The 24554-nt window shown below is 45.6% G+C and overlaps 1 protein-coding gene across 3 annotated transcripts in view; it reads right to left on the minus strand.

Moving 5' to 3' along the window:
* Positions 1-24554, minus strand: part of LOC118370782 (integrin beta-1-like) — a 30788-nt gene that overhangs the window by 4221 nt on the left and 2013 nt on the right. For 2 of the 3 annotated variants that reach the window (XM_035755922.2, XM_035755924.2), the window contains exons 2-12: positions 15973-16039; positions 15417-15502; positions 8434-8656; positions 7935-8105; positions 7450-7694; positions 6938-7093; positions 4364-4549; positions 2254-2394; positions 983-1185; positions 541-779; positions 30-252 (exon numbers count right to left, since the gene is read on the minus strand). In XM_035755922.2, the coding sequence (XP_035611815.1) occupies positions 30-252; positions 541-779; positions 983-1185; positions 2254-2394; positions 4364-4549; positions 6938-7093; positions 7450-7694; positions 7935-8105; positions 8434-8656; positions 15417-15502; positions 15973-16039 (1940 nt within the window). Of the gene's footprint in view, positions 1-29; positions 253-540; positions 780-982; positions 1186-2253; positions 2395-4363; positions 4550-6937; positions 7094-7449; positions 7695-7934; positions 8106-8433; positions 8657-15416; positions 15503-15972; positions 16040-19962; positions 20309-24554 lie in introns of those variants that run through there. The other variant, XM_035755923.2, reaches the window with a different exon arrangement.

The following is a 24554-nucleotide window of genomic DNA, read 5'->3' on the forward strand; positions in this document are numbered from 1 at the left end:
GCTTAGACACCCTGTGTTGTCAGGCTCACTTGTGCTCAGCACAGACTCCGGGGCAGGTGGGGCAGATCTCACAGGTGGGGCCCTGGAACTTGGGGTTGGTGCATTTGCAGACGCCACACTCGCAGGTGCCCCGGCCATTACATATCTGCTTGTTGGCTGCTAGGCAGGTGGAGGTGTCCAGGGAACAGTCGCAGGCGCTGCCTGTGTAGTTGGCATCGCAGATACACACTCTGCACTCACAACGTCCATGTCCTAGTAGAGAGGAGGAGGGGAGAAAATAAAAGGTTCAATCAATGCTAGGCCTACACAACTCAACCACCCATTTGAAGAATCACCAAATCTAAAACATTTTCTTTCAGACCATGTCTGAGGAAAGGGGTGGAGAAAATGGAGGTTCGTTCAGTTGTTTATTCTTTAAATTAGCCTACTCATAATGGTTGTGGTAATGTTACAGTACGCAGCAGTGTCAAATGAATTCAATGTGTCAATGAAAACTTGTATAAAAGTACTCAAACTAAGGGGGCAAGCCACGGGTCCTACCTCCACAGAGTTTGTTGCTGGAGCGGTCACAGTTGAAGTTGTCACACTCGCAGAACTTCCCACTGTAACGTTCTTCTGGGTTCTCTCTCTTTTTACACTCACAGGTTCCACAAACACAGTCTCCGTTGTTGCTGCAGATGTCTGTACCGTTGTCCTTCCGACAGTTAGCGTCCAGGTCGTCCGTCCTCACCTCGTCTGTACTGCACTCACACAGTCTGCCAATACGGCCCTCGTTGCACCTGAGAGAAAGCAAGAGACTTAGTATGCATCCCAAATGACACCCGTATCGACACCCTAGGCCTGCAGGGCTCAGGTCAAAAGTAGTGCACTATATAGGGAATAGGGTGCCATTTGGGATGCACACATGCACTCAGCGTATGGTTTCAGAACAACATTTCACACCCAAAAAAGTAGAACTAAAACAACTGTTTTTATATCATACCTGCAGGCTCCACACTCAAAGGTCCCGTTGCCATTGTGGCACATCTCACTGAGAGGTTTTCCATCTTTGGAACATTCACATTCGCAGATGAAGTTGAGGACGATCTCTACATTCTCAGTAAAACCCAGGGGCTTGATTGTAATGGTCTCGGACTTGCCTTGAGGCGGACACTTCTCGGACTTGATGGCAATCTCAAACGACACCTAGATGATAGGATGAAGGTATTAGGGCGATTTAGTCGAAAAGTCAACCTGCGCATGCACAAAATGTTAGTCATTTCCAAACTAAACGTCCATTATGCTGTATTGCGGCAAAAAATGGTTTTGTTAGTCTAAATGCTATGTAAAATGGTTTTGTTAGTCTAAATGCTATGTAAAATGGTTTTGTTAGTCTAAATGCTATGTAAAATGGTTTTGTTAGTCTAAATGCTATGTAAAATGGTTTTGTTACAGTCTAAATGCTATGTAAAATGGTTTTGTTAGTCTAAATGCTATGTAAAATGGTTTTGTTAGTCTAAATGCTATGTAAAATGGTTTTGTTAGTCTAAATGCTATGTAAAATGGTTTTGTTAGTCTAAATGCTGTGTAAAATGGTTTTGTTACAGTCTAAATGATATGCAAAATGGTTGAGTTATATAGTGCTATTCAACTGGTAATTTTCCATGACTGTTTAGTTTTCCTCTTCTCACAGGAGTGATTTGCTGCTGGCTCTTTATCTCTATGGACTCCAGAGGCCTTGCTCAATGTTAAAATCTTCATGCAGCTGAATAGGCTGTAAAGAACTCATCACACCCCTCTCTTAGACATGTAGGCTGTGAGAACTGGTGTATAATGCTTTAAGGAAGTGGAGCTAAGTACCCTTCATCTCTCAAGCAGCTCTTTGTGTAAGAAGTATATAATGACTGTGTGTGACTCTGTAACTTTGAGTTTCCTCTCAGATGTATTCTGAGTGTAATCTCCCATGCATTTGATTGAATAAACTCTTATTGACTGGATAATGAGCTCTGCCTGATCCTTGGAACGAGTTTTCCTCAACAGCTGGAATCACCCGTCAGTAAACTCCTGGACACTGGCACTGGGAAAGACCTCTTGAGCAGAAAAGTTGACAATAAATAGTCTCAACGATATCCCCTCTTCTTGTTTTTCATTAGTAAACTCCTAAAATATCTTGGATGGTTTAGACATTTTTCCAGATGTAACACATTTTTATTCTCAACCCATATTTCAATAGAGACCAGATGACTAAGGAAGGCTGTGCTAGCTCACACTTACCTCATCTCCAATGGAGATGTTCGAGCATTTTCTTCCATTCTCTCCTGTTCCAACCCAACCGTTCTCGCAGATGGACTTGTATGTTATGGATACACCTTCAGGCAGCTTGCCGTTTTCCAGAATGACTTCAGATGACAGAGACTATCACACGACACACAGAGAATATCTTCAGATGACAGAGACTATCACACGACATAGAGAGAATATCTTCAGATGACAGAGACTATCACACGACATACAGAGAATATCTTCAGATGACAGAGACTATCACACGACATACAGAGAATATCTTCAGATGACAGAGACTATCACACGACATACAGAGAATATCTTCAGATGACAGAGACTATCAAACCACCAATGCTTGACCTGGGCAGGAGCTCACTGGAGCGGAGTACAAGCACCTCTAATGTTCTGCTGCTTGAGTTCCTGTTCCTCTTCTAGAATATTAGATCAAAAGTATTGTGGAGCTCCTGCACCTCAATATAAACAGTACCGGCATCCAAAATGACTACCGGCACTTATTTTAGTACAAGTCAAGCACTGCAAACAACACACAGAGAAGTTATTCAGATGACAGAGAATATCAAACAACACACAGAGAAGTTTACAGATGACAGAGAATATCAAACAACATACAGATAATTTCCACAAAATATGTCAATAGAAGAACAGCAGTGCACTATATAGGGAATAGGGTCCAGTGCACTATATAGGGAATAGGGTCCAATGCACTATATAGGGAATAGGGTCCAGTGCACTATATAGAGAATAGGGTCCAGTGCACTATATGGGGAATAGGGTCCAGTGCACTATATAGGGAATAGGGTCCAGTGCACTATATAGGGAATAGGGTCCAGTGCACTATATAGGGAATAGGGTCCAGTGCACTATATAGGGAATAGGGTCCAAAGCACTATATAGGGAATATGGTCCAATGCACTATATAGGGAATAGGGTCCAGTGAACAATATAGGGAATAGGGTCCAGTGAACAATATAGGGAATAGGGTCCAGTGCACTATATAGGGAATAGGGTCCAGTGAACAATATAGGGAATAGGGTCCAGTGCACTATATAGGGAATAGGGTCCAGTGAACAATATAGGGAATAGGGTCCAGTGCACTATATAGGGAATAGGGTCCAGTGAACAATATAGGGAATAGGGTCCAGTGCACTATATAGGGAATAGGGTCAAACAATATAGGGAATCCAGTAGCCACAATATAGGGAATAGGGAAAAGGGAATCCAGTGGGTCCAGTGAACAATATAGGGAATAGGGTCCAGTGCACTATATAGGGAAAAGGGTCCAGTGCACTATATAGGGAATAGGGTCCAGTGAACAATATAGGGAATAGGGTCCAGTGCACTATATAGGGAATAGGGTCCAGTGAACAATATAGGAAATAGGGTCCAGTGCACTATATAGGGAATAGGGTCCAGTGCACTATATAGGGAATAGGGTCCAGTGAACAATATAGGGAATAGGGTCCAGTGCACTATATAGGGAATAGGGTCCAGTGCACTATATAGGGAATAGGGTCTAGTGAACAATATAGGGAATAGGGTCCAATGCACTATATAGGGAATAGGGTCCAGTGAACAATATAGGGAATAGGGTCCAGTGCACTATATAGGGAATATGGTCCAGTGAACAATATAGGGAATAGGGTCCAGTGCACTGTATAGGGAATAGGGTCCAGTGAACAATATAGGGAAAAGGGTCCAATGCACTGTATAGGGAATAGGGTCCAGTGAACAATATAGGGAATAGGGTCCAGTGCACTATATAGGGAATAGGGTCCAGTACACTATATAGGGAAAAGGGTCCAATGCACTATATAGGGAATAGGGTCCAGTGCACTATATAGGGAAAAGGGTCCAATGCACTATATAGGGAATAGGGTCCAATGCACTATATAGGGAATAGGGCCCAGTGCACTATATAGGGAAAAGGGTCCAATGCACTATATAGGGAATAGGGCCCAGTGCACTATATAGGGAATAGGGTCCCATTTGGGAACCATCCCAGGTATTTATTTCCTGCACAGTAATTATTAGCTTTACATCAAACAGCCATTCCAAGTCAAAGTTAGGGAGTTAAACTCACGTTGTAAGAATCGATAATGAGCTTGATGACGTTGCTGGAGTTGGAGGACAGAGTTCCTACTGCTGACTTGGGGATGAGGTTCTTCAGTTCCTTGTAAACAGGCTGGAATTCCTCAGTAACAGCAAAAATGGTCTGAATGTTGTTGTCGCTCAGTTTCTGGACCAAATGGGCAATGGATGGATAGTCCTGTCAATTGAAAAGAAATGCAAGATGAAAATGTCAAAACAAAGATCCAATGATCCATACCACTGAGACGTGCCAGTCATACAGCATGTTATACCATATACTAGGGGTAGGCAACTAGATTCAGCCAAGGGATGATTTTTGTCAGAGCTGATGGTAGAGTCGCCGGAACATAATTGTAATAATTTGTACACTGCAAATTGACTACAACTTAGCCCAAAAATGTAATGTATTTGAAAATAACAATCATTTCATACTTCGATAACATTGAGACACGATCATGTCTCTTTTTTTTATTTGCAGGAATACTTGGGAACAGATTTCCTAAATATATATATATATTTTTGCTGAATTCCTTGTGATTTCAGTCTTTTTTTGACCAAAAACAAACCAAAAATGTTTAACAGTCTGATGGCCTTGAGATAGAAGCTGTTTTTCAGTCTCTCGGTCCCAGCTTTAATGCACATTTACTGACCTCGCCTTCTGGATGATAGCGAGGTGAACTGGCAGTGGCTCGGGTGGTTGTTGTCCTTGATGATCTTTATGGCCTTCCTATGACATCGGGTGGTGTAGGTGTCCTGGATGGCAGGTAGTTTGCCCCCGGTGATGCGTTGTGCAGACCTCACTACCCTCTGGAGAGCCTTACGGTTATGGGCAGAGAAGTTCCCGTACCAGGCGGTGATACAGCCCGTCAGGATGCTCTCGATTGTGCATCTGTAAAAGTTTGAGTGTTTTTGGTGACAAGCCGAATTTCTTCAGCCTCCTGAGGTTGAAGAGGCGCTGCTGCCCCACCTTCACAACGCTGTCTGTGTGGGTGGACCAATTCAGTTTGTCCGTGATGTGTACGCCGAGGAACTTAAAACTTTCAACTCTCTACACTACTGTCCCGTCAATGTGGATATGTGGCTGCTCCCTCAAGTCCACGATCATCTCCTTTGTTATTTTGACATTGAGTGTGAGGTTATTTTCCTGACACCACACTCCGAGGGCCCTCACCTCCTCCCTGTAGGCCGTCTCGTCGTTGTTGGTAAACTACCACTGTAGTGTCATCTGCAAACTTGATGATTAAGTTGGAGGCGTGCATGGCCACACAGTTGTGGGTGAACAGGGAGTACATGAAAGGGCTATGGTTTGCAATTGCCCACGAGGACAAAGATTGTACATTTTGGAGAAATGTCTTCTGGTCTGATGAAACAAAAATAGAACTGTTTGGCCATAATGACCATCGTTATGTTTGGAGGAAAAAGGGGGTGGCTTGCAAGCCGAAGAACACCGTCCCAACTGTGAAGCATGGGAGTGGCAGCATCATGTTGTGGGGGTGCTTTGGTGCAGGAGGGTCTGGTGCACTTCACAAAATAGATTGAATCATGAGGAAGGAAAATGATGTGGATGTATTGAAACAACATGTCAAGACATCAGTCAAGTTAAAGCTTGGTCACAAATGAGTCTTCCAAATGGACAATGACCCCAAGCAAACTTCCAAAATTGTGGCAAAATGGCTTAAGAACAACAAAGTCGAGGTATTGGAGTGGCCATCACAAATCCCTGACCTCAATCCTATAGAATATCCTATAGAATATGTGTGGGCAGAACTGAAAAAGTGTGTGTGAGTAAGTAAGGCTAAAAAACTGACTCAGCTACACCAGCTCTGTCAGGAGGAATGGGCCAAAATTCACCCAACTTATTGTGGGAAGCTTGTGGAAGGCTACCCAAAACATTTGACCCAAGTTAAACAATTTAAAGTCAATGCTACCAAATACTAATTCAGTGTATATGTTAACTTCTGACCCACTGGGAATGTGATGAAAGAAATACAAGCTGAAATAAATCATTCGCTCTACTATTATTCTGATATTGCACATTCTTAAAATAAAGTGGCGATCCTAACTGACTTAAGACAGTGACCACTATCTAACATGGGAGAAAGCTTATTTTTTATAAAATAATATTATTTTATTTGTGTTGCACCACTGTTCTTGTGTAATATAACCATATACAATTTCAGCAGCACATGTTTTAGAGTGATGGATTGTGCCATCCCCACAGCCTCCACAATGGATCAGTCCACTCAGATAGGCGCAAATCCGACAGGTGTCTTGTACACCATGATATTATTATGATAACATTTTTTGCTACTGCTCGACTAAAGAAATATCGGTTGACCGACAGCCCATTGACCCAACAATAAGAAATATCGGTTGACCAACAGCCCATTGACCCAACAATCGACCAGTAAACTAAATGGGGTCAGCCCTAAACTTTATTGTCCGTGTACATGGAAAGTCATTTTGTGAGTTCAGCATGCAAAATACACAATGTCAATACACTACAATAAAAACAAATGCAATACAAAATGGCTGGAAAGTATAGAGTAAGTAGAGAAACACATACGTAGTAATGGCTCATGGTGTACATGTTGTTCTCCAGATGACACTTCCCATCGTTGGGCAGAACGATGCCGCCCAGCTTGCCGTCTCCAGCCAAGTGGAAGCCAGCATCAGTAGAGAACACCAGCAGACGTGTGACGTTCCTCCAGCCAATGGCATCCTGCAGGGGGAGGGGTAAAACACATCCAATTAGAGCCCCCAAAAGAAAACAAATGCATCCAGCTTTTTCAGTGAATCCTAATTATTTGTTGTAATGCATTGGACTGACTGGTCATGAACCAATCATGAACCATTCTAGCCGATTATGAAGCTTTCTGTACTTCTGGGCTGGTATTTAAAAAGTGTATTCGATTAGAAGTGCTGATCTAGGATCAGGTCCCCCCGTCCATGTACTCTTATTCATCATGGTCAAAAAGGCTACATTGATCCTAGATCAGTACTCCTACTCTGAGATGCTTTATGATTACAGGCCCTGAAGTGAGACTATCCCACTATGGCCCAGGTCAGGTCACTCACCCCACAGACGGCCACCTGCATGATGGCATCGAATCCTCCCTCAGGGGAGTCCAGGTTTCCAGAGATCTGCTGCTTACTGACCAGGCTGTTGAACTCCTGCCCGTTCTCAGTCAGCTTCAGCACGTTCTTATAGCTGAAGGGGCTGGTGCAGGTGTCGTTGTTGGTGCTGGTGCAGGGGTTCAGCAGTCTGGCTGGGGTAGTGCTGATGTATGGCATCACCGTCTTCTCCACAAAGGAGCCGAAACCTGGTCAGGAAAACAGCCAATGTTGAGAAGAAGAACAACAAGATACTTCATTGATCCATTTCCCTTGCAGTCCATTGAAATCTGTCTTTTGCTCTGATCCCAACCCCTTACAAAATACACAAACACAGGTTGGAACAGAGGATAGCCACAGTGAAGTACCCAATGAGCGGTTTTACCTTCCTTCTTTCTGAATGACCTTACTTTGAACATTTTGAGTATGTGAAGTTTCATGTCTTTTACCGATCTTGAAGTCTGAGGTGACCTCCTTCATCTCACGCATCAGGTCAGTCCCCAGATTCTTGACGTTCTCCAAATCGTCTTTCATGGAGAAGGAGAGATCCATCAAGTAGTAGAGGTCGATGGGGTAGTCCTCTGCTCTCTTGAACTTCAACTTAAAGGTCTGGGCCTCACCTTCATGTGAGAAGGGAATGGAATAGATTAAGAGAACATGAAGACTCTTCATCATTCAATATTTTACAAACATCAACAGGATTCTGCCTGAAAACTTGGATTCAGAAAAGAAAGATTGCATATTCTAATATGCCATGTTTAGATAAAGTATCATATAGCTACATGGCCAATGAGCTGGTCAGGTCAGGAGGCAGGGCCCATATTCACAAAACCTCTTAGAGTAGGAGTGCTGATCGAGGATCAGGTCCTCCTATGTCCATCTTATTCGTTATGATCTAAAAGGTCAAACTGATCAAATATCAGCACATGTCAGGAGTCAGGTCATTACCGGATCGGAGGTTGAGGGTGAGTTTCTGAGGCTGGATCTGAGTGATCTGGTCAGCCTTCAGCTTCTCTGCCATGTCCTTCTTGCGGTTGGTGACAGCCTTGTTCTTGTTGATGGAGATGCTGCCCCGGGGGTTCTCAATCCTGGCCTTAGTGCAGCCCTTCGTGATCAGGGACTGTAGCTCATCACAGCGTGCTGACTTAGACTCTCCCTGCTTCAGGAAGTCCTGCACAGAGACAAATATGACAAATAAAAAACAAGAAAATGTGGGTTATGTTATTTGTAATTACTTCTTTTATTGGTTTTCAAAATAGTCAACATACACTCATTGAAGTGTATGTTGAAGCACTCATTGTGATATGACATTTCTGATGATTTTGCAGTATGAAGAAGGAGCAAGTTCGGTCAGAAGTTCAGTCAGATCCATGAGTGGTTTCAAGTTGGGTGGAAAATATTGTGGGTGCTGTCGAGTGGGTGAAGTTAACCCGAAGTGAATTGTCACGTTTGTTTGTGTTTCTTCAGATCAGAGGGAGCAGGCTCTCCGTGCGACGCAACTTGGGGAAAGACCTGTATCTTGCTTTGAGCTAAGGTACAGGGCACCATTAAATGGAGGGATTTCTGGGAAACCGTTAAGTGCGGAGGTGAAGCAATTGAAGTTGAAGATTCCTGGTGTTTGTGACACCTGCCGTTTGGTGTGACTCAGACCCAGTGGAGAGCGTGGTGAAACAGGTGACAGCCTGCTATTTTGAACTTTGATTTAGTTTTTACCTGACAAAGGAATGTTAGGATATATGAGTTATGCTGTTAGAACTTTTGTGCCGACTACACTGCGGTGTTCTAGGTGTCACGTTTATGGGCATGTAGAAGCAGTGTGTAGTCGGGGGATTCCAAAATGTGGGATATGTGCAGAGATGGGACAGAGGAGTGGTATAGTTTCGGTGGGAAAAGCTGCGGGTCAACTCTAGGGGTGCTCATGTTGCTGGGGATCGGCGGTGTTCGGTGCGAGAAAGGAAGGTTGAGGTTGCCAGCCTCAGAGTAGTGCAGAAGGTGTGGTATGCTGAAGCAGTGAAGAAAGTAGAAGAAAGTAGAGGAGGGAGGATGAAGGGTGAAGATGAATAAAGGATTCTGAGAGGATCCCTCTGAATAGTACATATGTACCAGAACAGAGGTATAGGGCAATGAGTGATATACACTACATGACCCAAAGTATGTGGACACCTACTCGTCGGACATCTCATTCCAAAATCATAGGCATTAATATGGAGTTGGTCTACCCTTCGCTGCTATAACAGCCTCCACTCTTCTGGGAAGGCTTTCCACGAGATGCTGGAATATCGCTGCAGGGACTTGCTTCCATTCAGCCACAAGTGCATTAGTGAGGTTGGACACTGATGATGGGTGATTAGGCCCTGGCTTGCAGTCTGCATTCCAATTCATCCCAAAGGTGTTAGATGGGGATGAGGTCAGGGCTCTGTGCAGGCAAGTCAAGGTATTCCACACCAATCTCAACAAACCGTTTCTGTATGGACCTCGTTTTGTGCACAGGGGCATTGTCATGCTGAAACAGGAAAGGGCCTTCCCCAAACTGTTGCCACAAATTTGGAAGCACAGAATCGTCTAGAATGTCATTGTATGCTGGAGCGTTAAGATTTCCCTTCACTGGAACTAAGGGGCCTAGTCCGAACCATGAAAAACAGCCTCAGAATATTGTTCCTCCTCCACCAAACTTTACAGTTGGTACTATGAATCGGGGAAGGTAACGTTCTCCTGGCATGCACCAAATCCAGGTTAATCAGTCGGACTGCCAATGGTGAAGTGTGATTCATCACTCCAGACAACGCGTTTCCACTGCTTCAGAGTCCAATGGCGGTGAGCTTTACATCACCACAGCTGACGCTTCGCATTGCACATGGTGATCTTAGGCTTGTGTGCGTGCGGCTGCTCGGCAATGGAAACCCATTTCATGAAGCTACTGACGAACAGTTATTGTGCTGATGTTGCTTCCAGAGGCAGTTTGGAACTAAGTAGTGAGTGTTGCAACCGAGGACAGGCGATTTTTACTTACTATGCGCTTCAGCACTCAGAATCCCCATTCTGTGAGCTTGTGCGGCCTACCACTTCGCGGCTGAGTCGTTGTTGCTCCTAGACGTTCCCACTTCACAACAAAAGCCCTTACAGTTGACCGGGGCAGCCTTAGCAGGGCAGAAATTTGACGAACAGACTTGTTGGAAAGGTGGCATCCTATGACGGTGCCACATTGAAAGACACAGCTCTTTAGTAAGGCCATTCTACTGCCAATGTTTGTCTATGGAGATTGGATGGATGGCTGTGTGCTCGATTTTACACACATGTTAGCAACGGGTGTTGCTGAAAAACCTGAATCAAATCATTTGAAGGGTTGTCCGCTTTGTATGTTTCAGTAAGGTTGGCTTCTTAGTGTTCATAGCAATGGTTATCAACTGTACTGCAGAAATGGAAGGTAAGTCACAGAAGATAGATGTTGTGGTGACAGCTGCAGAGAAATATTTACGGGTACGAGATTACTTTTTTTAACCCTTTTTCGTGATATCCAATTGGTAGTTACAGTCTTGTCCCATTGTTGCAACTCCCAAACGGACCCGGGAGAGGCAAAGGTCGAGAGGCATGCGTCCTCCGGAACACTACCCTGCCAAGTCGCACTGCTTCTTGACACACTGCTCACTTAACCCAGAAACCAGCCACACCAGGAAACACTGTACAAGTGGTGACCGAAGTCTGAGTGCATGAGCCCAGACCGCCACAAAGGGTGGCTAGAGCGTGATGGGACAAGAACATCCCGGCCAGCCAAACCCTCCCCTAACAGGGAACCCAAACCCGTTGGGTGCGTGCGCCATCGTGCGCCATCGTGCACCATCGTGTGCCATCGTGCACACATTTATTTTGTCCCCCTACACCAAACGCGATCACAACAAGCAGGTTAAATTATCAAAACAAACTCTGAACCAATGACAACATTAATTTGGGGACATAGAGCATTAAACATGTATGGCAATTTAGCTATTTAGCTTGCACTTGCTGGCTAATTTGTCCTATTTAGCTAGCTTGCTGTTGCTAGCTAATTTGTCCTGGGATATAAACATTGAGTTGTTATTTTACCTGAAATGCACAAGGTCCTCTACTCCGACAATTAATCCACACATAAAACGGTCAACCGAATCGTTTCTCGTTATCTTTCCTCCTTCCAGGCTTTTTCATCTTTGAACTTATATGGTGATTGGCATCTACACTTTCATAGTATTACCACGACAACCGGCAAAACAGTTAGTCTTTCAATCACCCACGTGGGTATAACCAATGAGGAGATAGCACGTGGGTGCCTGCTTCTATAAACCAATGAGGAGATGAGAGAGGCAGGACTTGCAGCGCGATCTGCATCAGAAATAGGAATGACTTCTATTTTAGCCCTTGGCAACGCAGACGCTCGTTAGCGCACGCGATGCGAGCGGTCTGGTCAGCCTATAACATGGATGATGCTGGGACAATTCTGCGCCGCCTCATGGGTCTCCCGGTTGTGGCAGGCTGTGACACAACCTGGGATCAAACCCAGTACTGTATTGACGCCTCAAGCACGGCGATGCAGTGCCCTAGACCTCTGCGCCACTTGGGCGGCCCGAGGTACGAGATTTGACTTGTGTTGAGTGGTAGTGACCCGTCCTCTCAGGCCGTTGGCCTGGGGTAGGATCAGATAGGTTTAAAGTAGTGGAATAAGGTGATGGTTTTAATGAGTATAGGGTTAGTTGGTAGGGTAATAATATATATATATCTTTGCAAACTGGAATCCATTTATCCGGAGGCTGCATTCATTGTAGCTGGGGATTTTAACAAGGCTAATCTGAAAACAAGACTCCCTAAATTTTATCAGCATATCGATTGCGCAACCAGGGGTGGAAAAACCTTGGATCATTGTTACTCTAACTTCCGCGACGCATATAAGGCTCTGCCCCGCCCTCCTTTCGGAAAAGCTGACCACGACTCCATTTTGTTGATCCCTGCCTACAGACAGAAACTAAAAAAAGAAGCTCCCACGCTGAGGTCTGTCCAACGCTGGTCCGACCAAGCTGACTCCACACTCCAAGACTGCTTCCATCACGTGGACTGGGATATGTTGCGTATTGCGTCATTGACGAATACGCTGATTCGGTGTGCGAGTTCATTAGAACGTGCGTTGAAGATGTCGTTCCCATAGCAACGATTAACACATTCCCTAACCAGAAACCGTGGATTGATGGCAGCATTCGCGTGAAACTGAAAGCGCGAACCACTGCTTTTAATCAGGGCAAGGGGTCTGGTAACATGACCGAATACAAACAGTGCAGCTATTCCCTCCGCAAGGCTATCAAACAAGCTAAGCATCGGTATAGAGACAAAGTAGAATCTCAATTCAACGGCTCAGACACAAGAGGTATGTGGCAGGGTCTACAGTCAATCACGGACTACAAGAAGAAAACCAGCCCAGTCACGGACCAGGATGTCTTGCTCCCAGGCAGACTAAATAACTTTTTTGCCCGCTTTGAGGACAATATAGTGCCACTGACACGGCCTGCAACGAAAACATGCGGACTCTCCTTCACTGCAGCCGAGGTGAGTAAGACATTTAAACGTGTTAACCCTCGCAAGGCTGCAGGCCCAGACGGCATCCCCAGCCGCGCCCTCAGAGCATGCGCAGACCAGCTGGCCGGTGTGTTTACGGACATATTCAATCAATCCCTATACCAGTCTGCTGTTCCCACATGCTTCAAGAGGGCCACCATTGTTCCTGTTCCCAAGAAAGCTAAGGTACCGTCATCATGAAGTGCTTTGAGAGACTAGTCAAGGACCATATCACCTCCACCCTACCTGACACCCTAGACCCACTCCAATTTGCTTACCGCCCAAATAGGTCCACAGACGATGCAATCTCAACCACACTGCACACTGCCCTAACCCATCTGGACAAGAGGAATACCTATGTGAGAATGCTGTTCATCGACTTCAGCTCGGCATTCAACACCATAGTACCCTCCAAGCTCGTCATCAAGCTCGAGACCCTGGGTCTCGACCCCGCCCTGTGCAACTAGGTACTGGACTTCTTGACGTGCCGCCCCCAGGTGGTGAGGGTAGGCAACAACATCTCCACCCCACTGATCCTCAACACTGGGGCCCCACAAGGGTGCGTTCTGAGCCCTCTCCTGTACTCCCTGTTCACCCACGACTGCGAGGCCACGCACGCCTCCAACTCAATCATCAAGTTTGCGGACGACACAACAGTGGTAGGCTTGATTACCAACAACGACGAGACGGCCTATAGGGAGGAGGTGAGGGCCCTCGGAGTGTGGTGTCAGGAAAATAACCTCACACTCAACGTCAACAAAACTAAGGAGATGATTGTGGACTTCAGGAAACAGTAGAGGGAACACCCCCCTATCCACATCAATGGAACAGTAGTGGAGAGGGTGGCAAGTTTTAAGTTCCTCCGCATACACATCACAGATAAACTGAATTGGTCCACTCACACAGACAGCATCGTGAAGAAGGCGCAGCAGCGCCTCTTCAACCTCAGGAGGCTGAAGAATTCGGCTTGTCACCAAAAGCACTCACAAACTTCTACAGATGCACAATCGAGAGCCTCCTGGTGGGCAACTGCTCCGCCCACAACCGTAAGGCTCTCCAGAGGGTAGTGAGGTCTGCACAACGCATCACCGGGGGCAAACTACCTGCCCTCCAGGACACCTACACCACCCGATGTTACAGGAAGGCCATAAAGATCATCAAGGACAACAACCACCCGAGCCATTGCCTGTTCACCCCGCTATCATCCAGAAGGCGAGGTCAGTACAGGTGCATCAAAGCTGGGACCGAGAGACTGAAAAACAGCTTCTATCTTAAACAGCCACCACTAACATTGAGTGGATGCTGCCCAACACACTGACACTGACACTGACTCAACTCCAGCCACTTTAATAATGGGAATTGATGGGAAATGATGTAAAATATATCACTAGCCACTTTAAATAATGCGACCTAATATAATGTTACATACCCTACATTATTCATCTCATATGCATACATATATACTGTACTCTATATCATCTACTGCATCCTTATGTAATACATGTATCACTAGCCACTTTAACTATGCCACTTTGTTTACATACTCATCTCATATGTATATACTGTACTCGATACCATCTACTGTATCTTGCCTATGCTGCTCTGTACCATCACTCATTCATATATCTTTATGTACATATTCTTTATCCCCTTACACTGTGTATAAGACAGTAGTTTTGCAATTGTTAGTTAGATTACTTGTTGGTTATTACTGCATTGTCGGAACTAGAAGCACAAGCATTTCGCTACACTCGCATTAACATCTGCAAACCATGTGTATGTGACAAATAAAATTTGATTTGATTTGATTTGAGAATGCCAAGACTGTGCAAAGCTGTTGTCAAGGCAAAAGGGTGACGACTTTGAATAATATAAAATATATTTGGATTTGTTCAACATTTTTTTGGTTACTACATGATTCCATGTGTCATTTCATTGTGTTGATGTCTTCACTATTATTCTACAATGTAGAAAATAGTAAAAATAAAGAAAACCCCTTGAATGAGTAGGTGTGTCCAAACGTTTGACTGGTACTGTATATAATACATTTTTGGGGTTCCCCTTTTCCCATTTTGTATCACAAAGAGTAATGTATAGTTCAGTTGGCAGCGGTAATGCAACATATTAGATGCCAACCACCGGTAAACCTCAGGAAGCGTCAGGGTGAGTTCTGTTCCCGTGACTCACAACAGCTCTGGGCTGGCGGCAACTATTTCACAGCAAGTGCCCATACACTGGTATTCAAATCATATCCCTGCCATTGTTCAACTCCTAACACAAACACTTGTGTTCGCTGCTTCCAGTGAGATAAGTCTCAAGACTGTGCCTCTGTAAGCATGTGCTTTCAAACAACTTACAGTGTCTGTACACCATCCACATTTCTCTGCCACTTGGATGCATTCCCCACATGATTGTGCATTGGCCTTGATGCAATCACTGCCCTCTGAAAGGAAGAAACAATACATCTTTTTGAAGACAGCCACAACTATTTGCCAAGAGGCAGCATTCAGAAAATGTGCATTGCAAATGGCACTCTATTCCCTACATAGTGCACTATTTTGCTTTACTATGGTCAAAAAGTAGTGCAATTCATTGTGAATAGGATGCCATTTGGGATGCAGATTTTTAACTACATTTTTCCTCTCTTCCTGGCTCAACATGGTTTTTAATTTCTTCCAATCTGTTCAATTGCGAGTCATGTTGCTGAGGACAGGCAGCTGGTATCTGTAGGCAGCTCAATATATGACATCATCCCATTAGTCCAACCTCCTCTACCACAATATCGTAGTCTGAAGAATGTCTTCTATTCATTGCTTTTTGATGCACAAAGTAGACTCATGTTTTAGGTGTATCACAAAAATGTCAAATGTAGCCCTAAAACAATGTGTGTGTGTGTAAGTCAAATAACCTTACCTTGCTGTGCACTGCAGGAACATAATATTCCTAATAATGTTGCTATTGAAAATAGCCTCAGATCCATCTGAAAGGAGACAAAACAGAGTGGTTGATTCACACTACTGGACATGAATTTAGTGAAGCAAATCTCATATGGTATACCTGTCTTCAAACAGCATGAAAACAACCACTTAGGATCGTTCCAGCCGCTTCTCTCACACAGATAGCTTTGCAGGGACTGCAAGGACATGTTTCTTTGTTTCACTGGCCTACAGCCTGCTTGATTAACAAACATGGTAAAAAAAGTCACATGCTTTTAAGTGTGAGGACGTGTTGTACCGTGAGAATATCAGTCTCGGGAGACCAAGAGATTATACTCGGTTATATCATGAGGAGTTTTGAGAAGTGTGTAATGCATTCAGCACAACATGAACAAAGACTGTTAGTTTATTGCATGGATAGACTGCTGTTTAAGCAAGCCAAAGGTAGTCGGAGAGTGGCAGGGATGTGAATATCTAGTCAGGTAATCTTTAGATAAGGAGCTCCACACCCCAGGGTCATAACAAAGTCATTGCGTTTTCAGAAGCACTTTAAAGACATTGTCTAAGTTCGTGCCACTTGATCACATATAACACAAATAGGCCTGGCCACTAATGCAGCACTCCACCAACGACTCCCCCATTGGCACTGAACAAAAGACAGGACAAGAAAAAGTCATCAACGGAATTCTTCTAATCATTGTCATCATAAGAGGTCTGCATTTGAAAACACCTAGGAAACAGGCTTGATTATGACTAACATTACTATTGGACTATGTCTTTGCAGAACAGACCTAGGCTTTGTCGCAAATGGCATCAATATCCCATAGAAAGTCCCCCATGGGCCCTGGTCAAAAGCAGTGCACTATGTAGGGAATAGGGTGCCATTTGGGAAGCAGGCCTTGACAAGTCCACTGCTTCCTAACACAGAACAGAGAATGGTGAGGTGCGGATCTGCTACTCCCATATTTGGTCAGGCAGCTACACGCCTCCCCAAGTCCTCCTGCTCCTACCCACTCCAGCTCTCCCACCAGTGACACATTTCCTCTGATGGCCTGCCCAGTCCTCCTCCTCCTACCCACTCCAACTCTCCCACCAGTGACACATTTCCTCTGATGGCCTGCCCAGTCCTCCTCCTCCTACCCACTCCAACTCTCCCACCAGTGACACATTTCCTCTGATGGCCTGCCCAGTCCTCCTCCTCCTACCCACTCCAGCTCTCCCACCAGTGACACATTTCCTCTGATGGCCTGCCCTGCCCAGTCCTCCTCCTCCTACCCACTCCAGCTCTCCCACCAGTGACACATTTCCTCTGATGGCCTGCCAAGTCCTCCTCCCATTTAAATGATGAAGTCAGCCTTTCTCTCTCTTCCTCTTCTTCTTCCTCACCCTCCTCCCTCCCGGTCTTCTCTCAGCCCGGTAGAAGACACACAGCATACCAGAGAGACAAACAGTGCCGGCAACAACTTGATTAGAGAGCAGTCAGAGAGCATGAACCATTTCTCTTCTTGACACAACCTACAGTATGTCTGACTGAGGGTTAGGAAAGGCTTTGTTCCTGTTCCTCACTAACACGACAAGTATGTCTGTCATCCAAACATATCACTGAAATATGTCAAAGTACACCCTGAAATGTGATGTTTGTTAACCTTGGAAAAATGATGAGGTTGGGCAGGAGCTTTGTCTCTGGTTTAGACCACAGACTCTACAGCTATTTGATTTTGTACACAACTATGAATGCAGTCGTGTTGTCTAGCCTATAGAAAAATAACCACGTCCTGTGAGTACTGGCCAGGCCATCTAATTCAAAGCCCCCCAAAGAGCTTCAGTGATAACCATCAGAGAGAGAGAGAGAGAGAGAGAGAGAGAGAGAGAGAGAGAGAGAGAGAGAGAGAGAGAGAGAGAGAGAGAGAGAGAGAGAGAGAGAGAGAGAGAGAGAGAGAGAGAGAGAGAGAGAGAGCAAGCGGACTTCAAATCTTCACTCGGTCACAAGTGGTTTCAGCAGTCCCATCCAAGATGTGAAATAAAAAGTGTAAAAGAGAGAGAGGGATGTTGGCCATCTAGACCTAGCCTAAATCATCAGTAGCGTTTATGAATCACAAGATTAGGGTAGGCCGTCATTGTAAATAAGAATTGTTCTTAACTTACTTGCCTGGTTAAATTTGGGTCTATGGGGTGCTATCAATAAAGTTATTGACTTATTCATATTATATTATTTGTGTATCTCTTTCCTAAATGCCATTTGTAATATGTTTTGATTCAGATATGCGTCTGATAACGGAACATTCCATAGAATTCATTAAAACAGCTATAACTCATTCACAGTAAAAGATATTACTAATTTTCATCCTTACTAAATAAGGAAAACTCTGCTCTTAGTTTATTCTCTAATCTTCATTAGGAAGTTGAGTAAATGGCAGTTGTTTAGAATTTTCTTTGTTGATTTTTTTGCATAAAAGACACATTTTCATAGGTGTTTGACTGATAACCATTTAATTGAAAGGGCTGTTTCTCAGCTTTCAAAATATGCATCATGTTTTCATATATGGTTTGACACCAGCAAATTTAGCTCAATAATGCATGCAGAGTTCAGGTCTCTCAGACATTTTTGGGATTCAGCCAGTGATATAACAATGCCAATATGGCGATTTACAGTTCGAGTTAGCTAGTGATCTAAAGCCTAGTGTTTCCATTTCCCTTTAAATGTTATCAAGCTATTATGTCATGTTTTATGCGGACCCTAGGAAGAGTAGCTGCTGCTTTGATAAAATATGAAATCCAAAAGGGAGACATCAGGGTCATAGTCACTAGTAGACACCAAACAGAAGAAAATGGAGTGAAAAATGGATCTACCGGAACTTCTTTTTCCTTTGCAAAAAGTTTTGCTATAGTTTGATGTGCACTAATGAAATTGACAGTTAAACATGATCCAACCCAAAGGCAGCAATGCCAGTCCCTCGAATAATCTAGACTCCTCCCAAACTTCCTGAACAGTATCTTTGTTTGCAGCTCAGGGTATCATCTTGTATAGAGCACCAAAAATGTAGGGGGTTGACTGATCTAGGCCGTGTCCCAAATGGCACCCTATTCCCTATATAGTGCAATACTTTTGACCAGGGCCAATGTCAAAAGTAGTGCATTATGTAGGAAATAGGGTGCCATTTGGGACGCAACCCTAGAGCAGTCTAGGTCTACTACCCATGAGGCTCAGATCGACCGTTGGAGAGAGGGGATATCTCTGGTGAAACAGAGCCCAGAAAACTAAAACATGCATGTTAACCTCTGCACTGATAACAGCAGATAGCACCACATATAGACCCATCCTTCTCATGTAGCCTAAACTAATCCACACTGGAGAGCATGCTAGAACTGGTATGCAAAATTTAGCAATAAGAGACAATTCCGCCAATTGAGCAACATTCTGTCAATGTGTTTATAGTTTAAACCATTTTGATGTGGATTGAGAGGGTAGCCTCTCCCCACAGGAGTGATTACTACCTCTGAGGGTTTAGAGCTTGAGGTAGTCACCTCATACAAGTACTTGGGAATATGGCTAGATGGTACACTGTCCTACTCTCAGCACATATCAAAGCTGCAGGCTAAAGTTAAATCTAAACTTGGTTTCCTCTATCATAATCGCTCCTCTTTCACCTCAGCTGCCAAACTAACCCTGATTCAGATGACCATCCTACCCATGCTAGATCACGGAGACATCATTTATAGATCGGCAGGTAAGGGTGCTCTCGAGCGCCTATATGTTCTTTACCATTCGGCCATCAGATTTGCCACCAATGCTCCCGCCCACTGGTTGATGCATATTTATAAAACTCTCTTAGGCCTCACTCCCCCCTATCTGAGATATCTATTGCAGCCCTCATCCTCCACATACAACACCCGTTCTGCCAGTCATTAAAGGTCTGTGGTCCGTGTCCCCAGTCAGGTACGTCCTGTGCCTGCTCCACGCACTCACCCTGAATTGTGTGTCACCAGTCCAGTGCCACCTGTGCAGGATCCACGCATCAGGCCTCCAGTGCGCCTTCCCAGTCCGGTACGTCCGGTGCCTTCTCCTCGCACTCTCCCTGAAGTGTGTGCCACCAGTCCAGTGCCACCTGTGCAGGCTCCACACACTAGGCCTCCAGTGCGCCTTCCCAGTCCGGTACGTCCGGTGCTAGCTTCCCGCACTCGCCCTGAAGTATGTATCTCCAGTGCGGTGCCACCTGTACCGGCTCCACGCAATAGGCCTCCAGTGCGCATTCACAGTCCAGAGCTTCCGGCGACGGTTCACAGTCCGGAGCTTCCGGCGACGGTCCGCGGTCCAGAGCGTCCTGTGGTGGTCCCCGGTCCGGAAACTCCTAAGACGGTTCACGGTCCGGAACCTCCAGCGAGGGTCAACCTTCCGGAGCTTCCAGGCAAAGTGTCCAGGCCAGCTCCAAGGCTGAAACCTTCCTCTGCACCGGTGCCCAGTCCAGCTCCAAGGCCGGAGCCTTCCTCTGCGCCGGTGCTCAGTCCAGGCACGGTGTACAGTCCCGCTCCATGGCTGGAGCCTTCTGCGCTGGTGCCCAGTCCAGGCACGACGTCTAGTCCAGCTCCAGGGCAGGAGCTTTCCTCTGCACCGATGACCAGTCCAGACGCGGCATCCAGTCCAGCTCCATGGCCGGAGCTTTCTTCTGCGCCGGTGCTCAGTCCAGGCATGGAGGCCAACCCAGCTCCAGGTCAGGGGCCTTCCTCTGCGCCGGTGTCCAGTCCAGGCATGGCGTCCAGTCCCGCTCCAATGCCGGAGCCCTCCTCTGCACCGGTGCCCAGTCCAGGCACGGCGTTCAGCCCGGCGCCCTGGCTGGATCCGGGGTCTGGGCGGGGGCTACGACCTGCACCGGAGCCGCCACCGCCACTAATCACCCCCTACCCTCCCCATTTGGTTACAGGTTTTGCGGCCAGAGTCCGCACCTTTGGGGGGGGATCTAGTATATCTATTTCTATGTTGGTGCTAATGTGGTTCCCAATTAGAGGCAGCTGTTTATCGATGCCTCTGATTGGGGATCATATTTAGGTAGCTATTTCCCCACCTGTGTTTTGTGGGATTATTGATTGTTTGTTAGTGTGTTTGGGCACTACGTCCTCACGGTCTTTGTAAGTTTAGTTATTTTTGTTTTATACTCACGCTGCACCTTGGTCTGCTCATTTCCAAGATCGAGACAACTGAAGACTGAAGGACTTCACAATAACATTCTGGTGATTCAGCAGACTCTCTTATCCACAGTGACTTACAGTCAGTGTATTCAACTAAGGTAGGTAAGACAACCACAGCTCACTGCAATGAAAACCCTACTCAAAAGAAATTCTACATTATATTACCCCAGTCTACCACTGACCAGACAAATTGATTTCTATGGTCTAAAACAGAGCCCAGAGAGGACACTAGAGGTAACTCAATCCTCTAAGCCAGTGGTCACCAATATTTTCTGAGTCAACATCATTTTCGCAGTCAAAAAGCAAGCAGAGATCAACAGCTCCGTTTAAAAAACAAACATTACTTCATTAAAAAAAATGAATAACACAAACCTGTTTAGAGAGGGGGAGAAAGTACAAGACCTAACACCTATTCCCTAAGTCAGTTGGTTGTGTCTATGGGATGTTTCATCTTAAGTGGTAGCTAAACTATCTAACACTTTGATCTGGTGATGTAGCCACTTGAACCTGACTGTAATTAACAGAGAGCACACCTGCATGGATTTTCTCACGGCCTCACTCACCTCGCTGTTACTTCTACGACGCCGGTTAACCACATGAAAATGTTCTCGTCCACAGACCACCTTGGACTGCACGGTGCATGCAAATAGGGAGGAGTACAAAACAAGTACATTTGATGGTATTCATTATGAAGATTAGCGTGTTAAATAAATTTGTACGTGCTTTTGAGTCTATAGATTATCTCAACACTTTTAATGCGGGAATGGTTGCTATGAATGATAACCACACAAAATATGTTTGCATCTTTAATTGTGCTGAGTTAGCAGTCTAAGTAAGGTGAACGAACACCCAACCCCCACTGCCTGTGTCACAGTCCCCTCCCCGCTCCCCTCTCCCTCTGTCCATTAGCTCTCCTAGCAGCAGGGCAGTGAATGAAGCCATTTCCTTAATTAAACTGCTGTGCACGCCGTGCTCTCTTAACAGCACTGTGTGGATGGATCAGGAAGAGCATTCAGTTATACCGGTGAGTACAAGGGAATATTGAGGAAACCCAACCTAAACTGAGGATTTTTTCTTCTTTATCCAGTTAATTTCTATGTTTAACAGGGGGCATCTACCGAGCTACTAGCCAGTAAGCTACTCAGTCATGTGAATGAGAGCTGCCTTCTTAAGATGATATGAGCTGTAATGCAGTGCTGATCAAGGATCAGGTCTCCTCCTGTTCAAGGAATCTCATTCACTGTGATCTAAAAGGTTAAACTGATCCTAGATCATCGCTCCTACTCTGAGACGCTTGATACAAAAAGCCCCCTTTCAACACAAAACGTGTAACTGCTCTCAGAAATGGAGTTGGGGGTGGGGGCTGGTCTAGCTTGTACTCAGAGAATGAGACAATACATTCCAACTTAATAGGCCCTTGTTCCAGATCCAGACCTCAACCCATGAAACGCAGTGTCCATGACTCATAAGAATTTCCCCCATGAAGAATCTAGGACCACTCAATTCAGTCAACACTGCCAGGACTGGGGGTCTAGCTTGAAATGTGACTCATATGTGACTGGGAAATCTGAAGGGCATCGTCAGCCATCTGTTGAATCAGTCGGACAACTGGGGGAGACATATGTGTCAAGTGTCTCAGAGTAGGAGTGCTGACATAGGATACGTTTCGGCTTTTAGATCACAATGAATAACATTACATGGCAGGGGAGGACCTGATCCTAGATCAGCACTCCTACTCTGGGATGCTTCATATAGTAATAGGTCTATGACCCCATGATTACAGTATGATATTATCCAGACACTCCTAGTCTAGTGTCCCAAATGGTACCCTTCTCCCTTATAGTGTGCTACTTTTGACCAGAGCCCTAGTGCATTACTTTTTAAGTAGTGTGCTATAAAGGGAATAGGGGGCCATTTGGGACACTGTCCTAGGTCAGCCCAGTGATAATGGCGCTGTTAAGTCATAACAATGTAACTAGGGGAAGTGACTGATTGGGTCAGCCCAACAACACCACTAGTTCTCTGTGTGCTATTAACAAGCCTCTGAAGTCACTGTGTGTGTGTGTGTGTGTGTGTGTGTGTGTGTGTGTGTGTGTGTGTGTGTGTGTGTGTGTGTGTGTGTGTGTGTGTGTGTGTGTGTGTGTGTGTGTGTGTGTGTGTGTGTGTGTGTGTGTAAAATCAAATACAAGAGGGGGTTCACTTGTTGACTCCTGTCCTTAAGACAATGTAAATACTATGTTATTAAACATTCTAGTTATATCTACCAGACAGGATCTCCTAATCAAAGACAGTCATTTTATCCCACCTACTCTGACTAAGGCCTTTTAACAAGGCCACTTTTGTCCTTAAAACAAGAACATAGCTGTGTGCTGTCTGTGCCACACTTGCTATCAGGATTGGTGGCAGTGCTTTCTAACACAGCAGCTCAACAAATCATTCTGCGCCTCGCATTCGGTTGGACCGTCGCCTGAAGCTCTGGAGTGGGGACCGTCGCCTGAAGCTCTGGAGTGGGGACCGTCGCCTGAAGCTCTGGACTGGGGACCGTCGCCTGAAGCTCTGGACTGGGGACCGTCGCCTGAAGCTCTGGACTGGGGACCGTCGCCTGAAGCTCTGGAGTGGGGACCGTCGCCTGAAGCTCTGGAGTGGGGACCGTCGCCTGAAGCTCTGGAGTGGGGACCGTCGCCTGAAGCTCTGGAGTGGGGACCGTCGCCTGAAGCTCTGGAGTGGGGACCGTCGCCTGAAGCTCTGGAGTGGGGACCGTCGCCTGAAGCTCTGGAGTGGGGACCGTCGCCTGAAGCTCTGGACTGGGGACCGTCGCCTGAAGCTCTGGACTGGGGACCGTCGCCTGAAGCTCTGGACTGGGGACCGTCGCCTGAAGCTCTGGAGTGGGGACCGTCGCCTGAAGCTCTGGACTGGGAAGGCGCACTTGAGGGAGAGTGCGAGGAGCAGGCACAGGACGTACCGGACTGGGGACACACACCGGACTAGGTGGGGGGAGGGGCGTATGTGTCAAGCGTCTCAGCGTAGGAGTGCTGACTTAGGATACGTTGCGGCTTTTAGATCACAATGAATAACATTAGCTGTGTGCTGTCTGTGCCACGCTTGCTATCAGGATTGGTGGCAGTGCTTTCTTACACAGCAGCTCAACAAATCATTCTGCGCCTCGGTGCGGAACGCCATGCAATCGGTGCATCGAAAATCTACAGTGCATTCATAAAGTATGCAGACCATTCACTTTGTCCACATTTTGTTACGTTTCAGCCTTATTCTAAAATGGATTTAATTGTTTTTTCAATCTACACACAACACTCCATAACTTCCAAGCAAAAACGTTTTTTTATACATTTTTGGACATTTATAAACAATTAAAAACTG

The sequence above is a fragment of the Oncorhynchus keta genome, chromosome 15 (genome assembly GCF_023373465.1).
Source record: "Oncorhynchus keta strain PuntledgeMale-10-30-2019 chromosome 15, Oket_V2, whole genome shotgun sequence".
Lineage (NCBI taxonomy): Eukaryota > Metazoa > Chordata > Actinopteri > Salmoniformes > Salmonidae > Oncorhynchus > Oncorhynchus keta.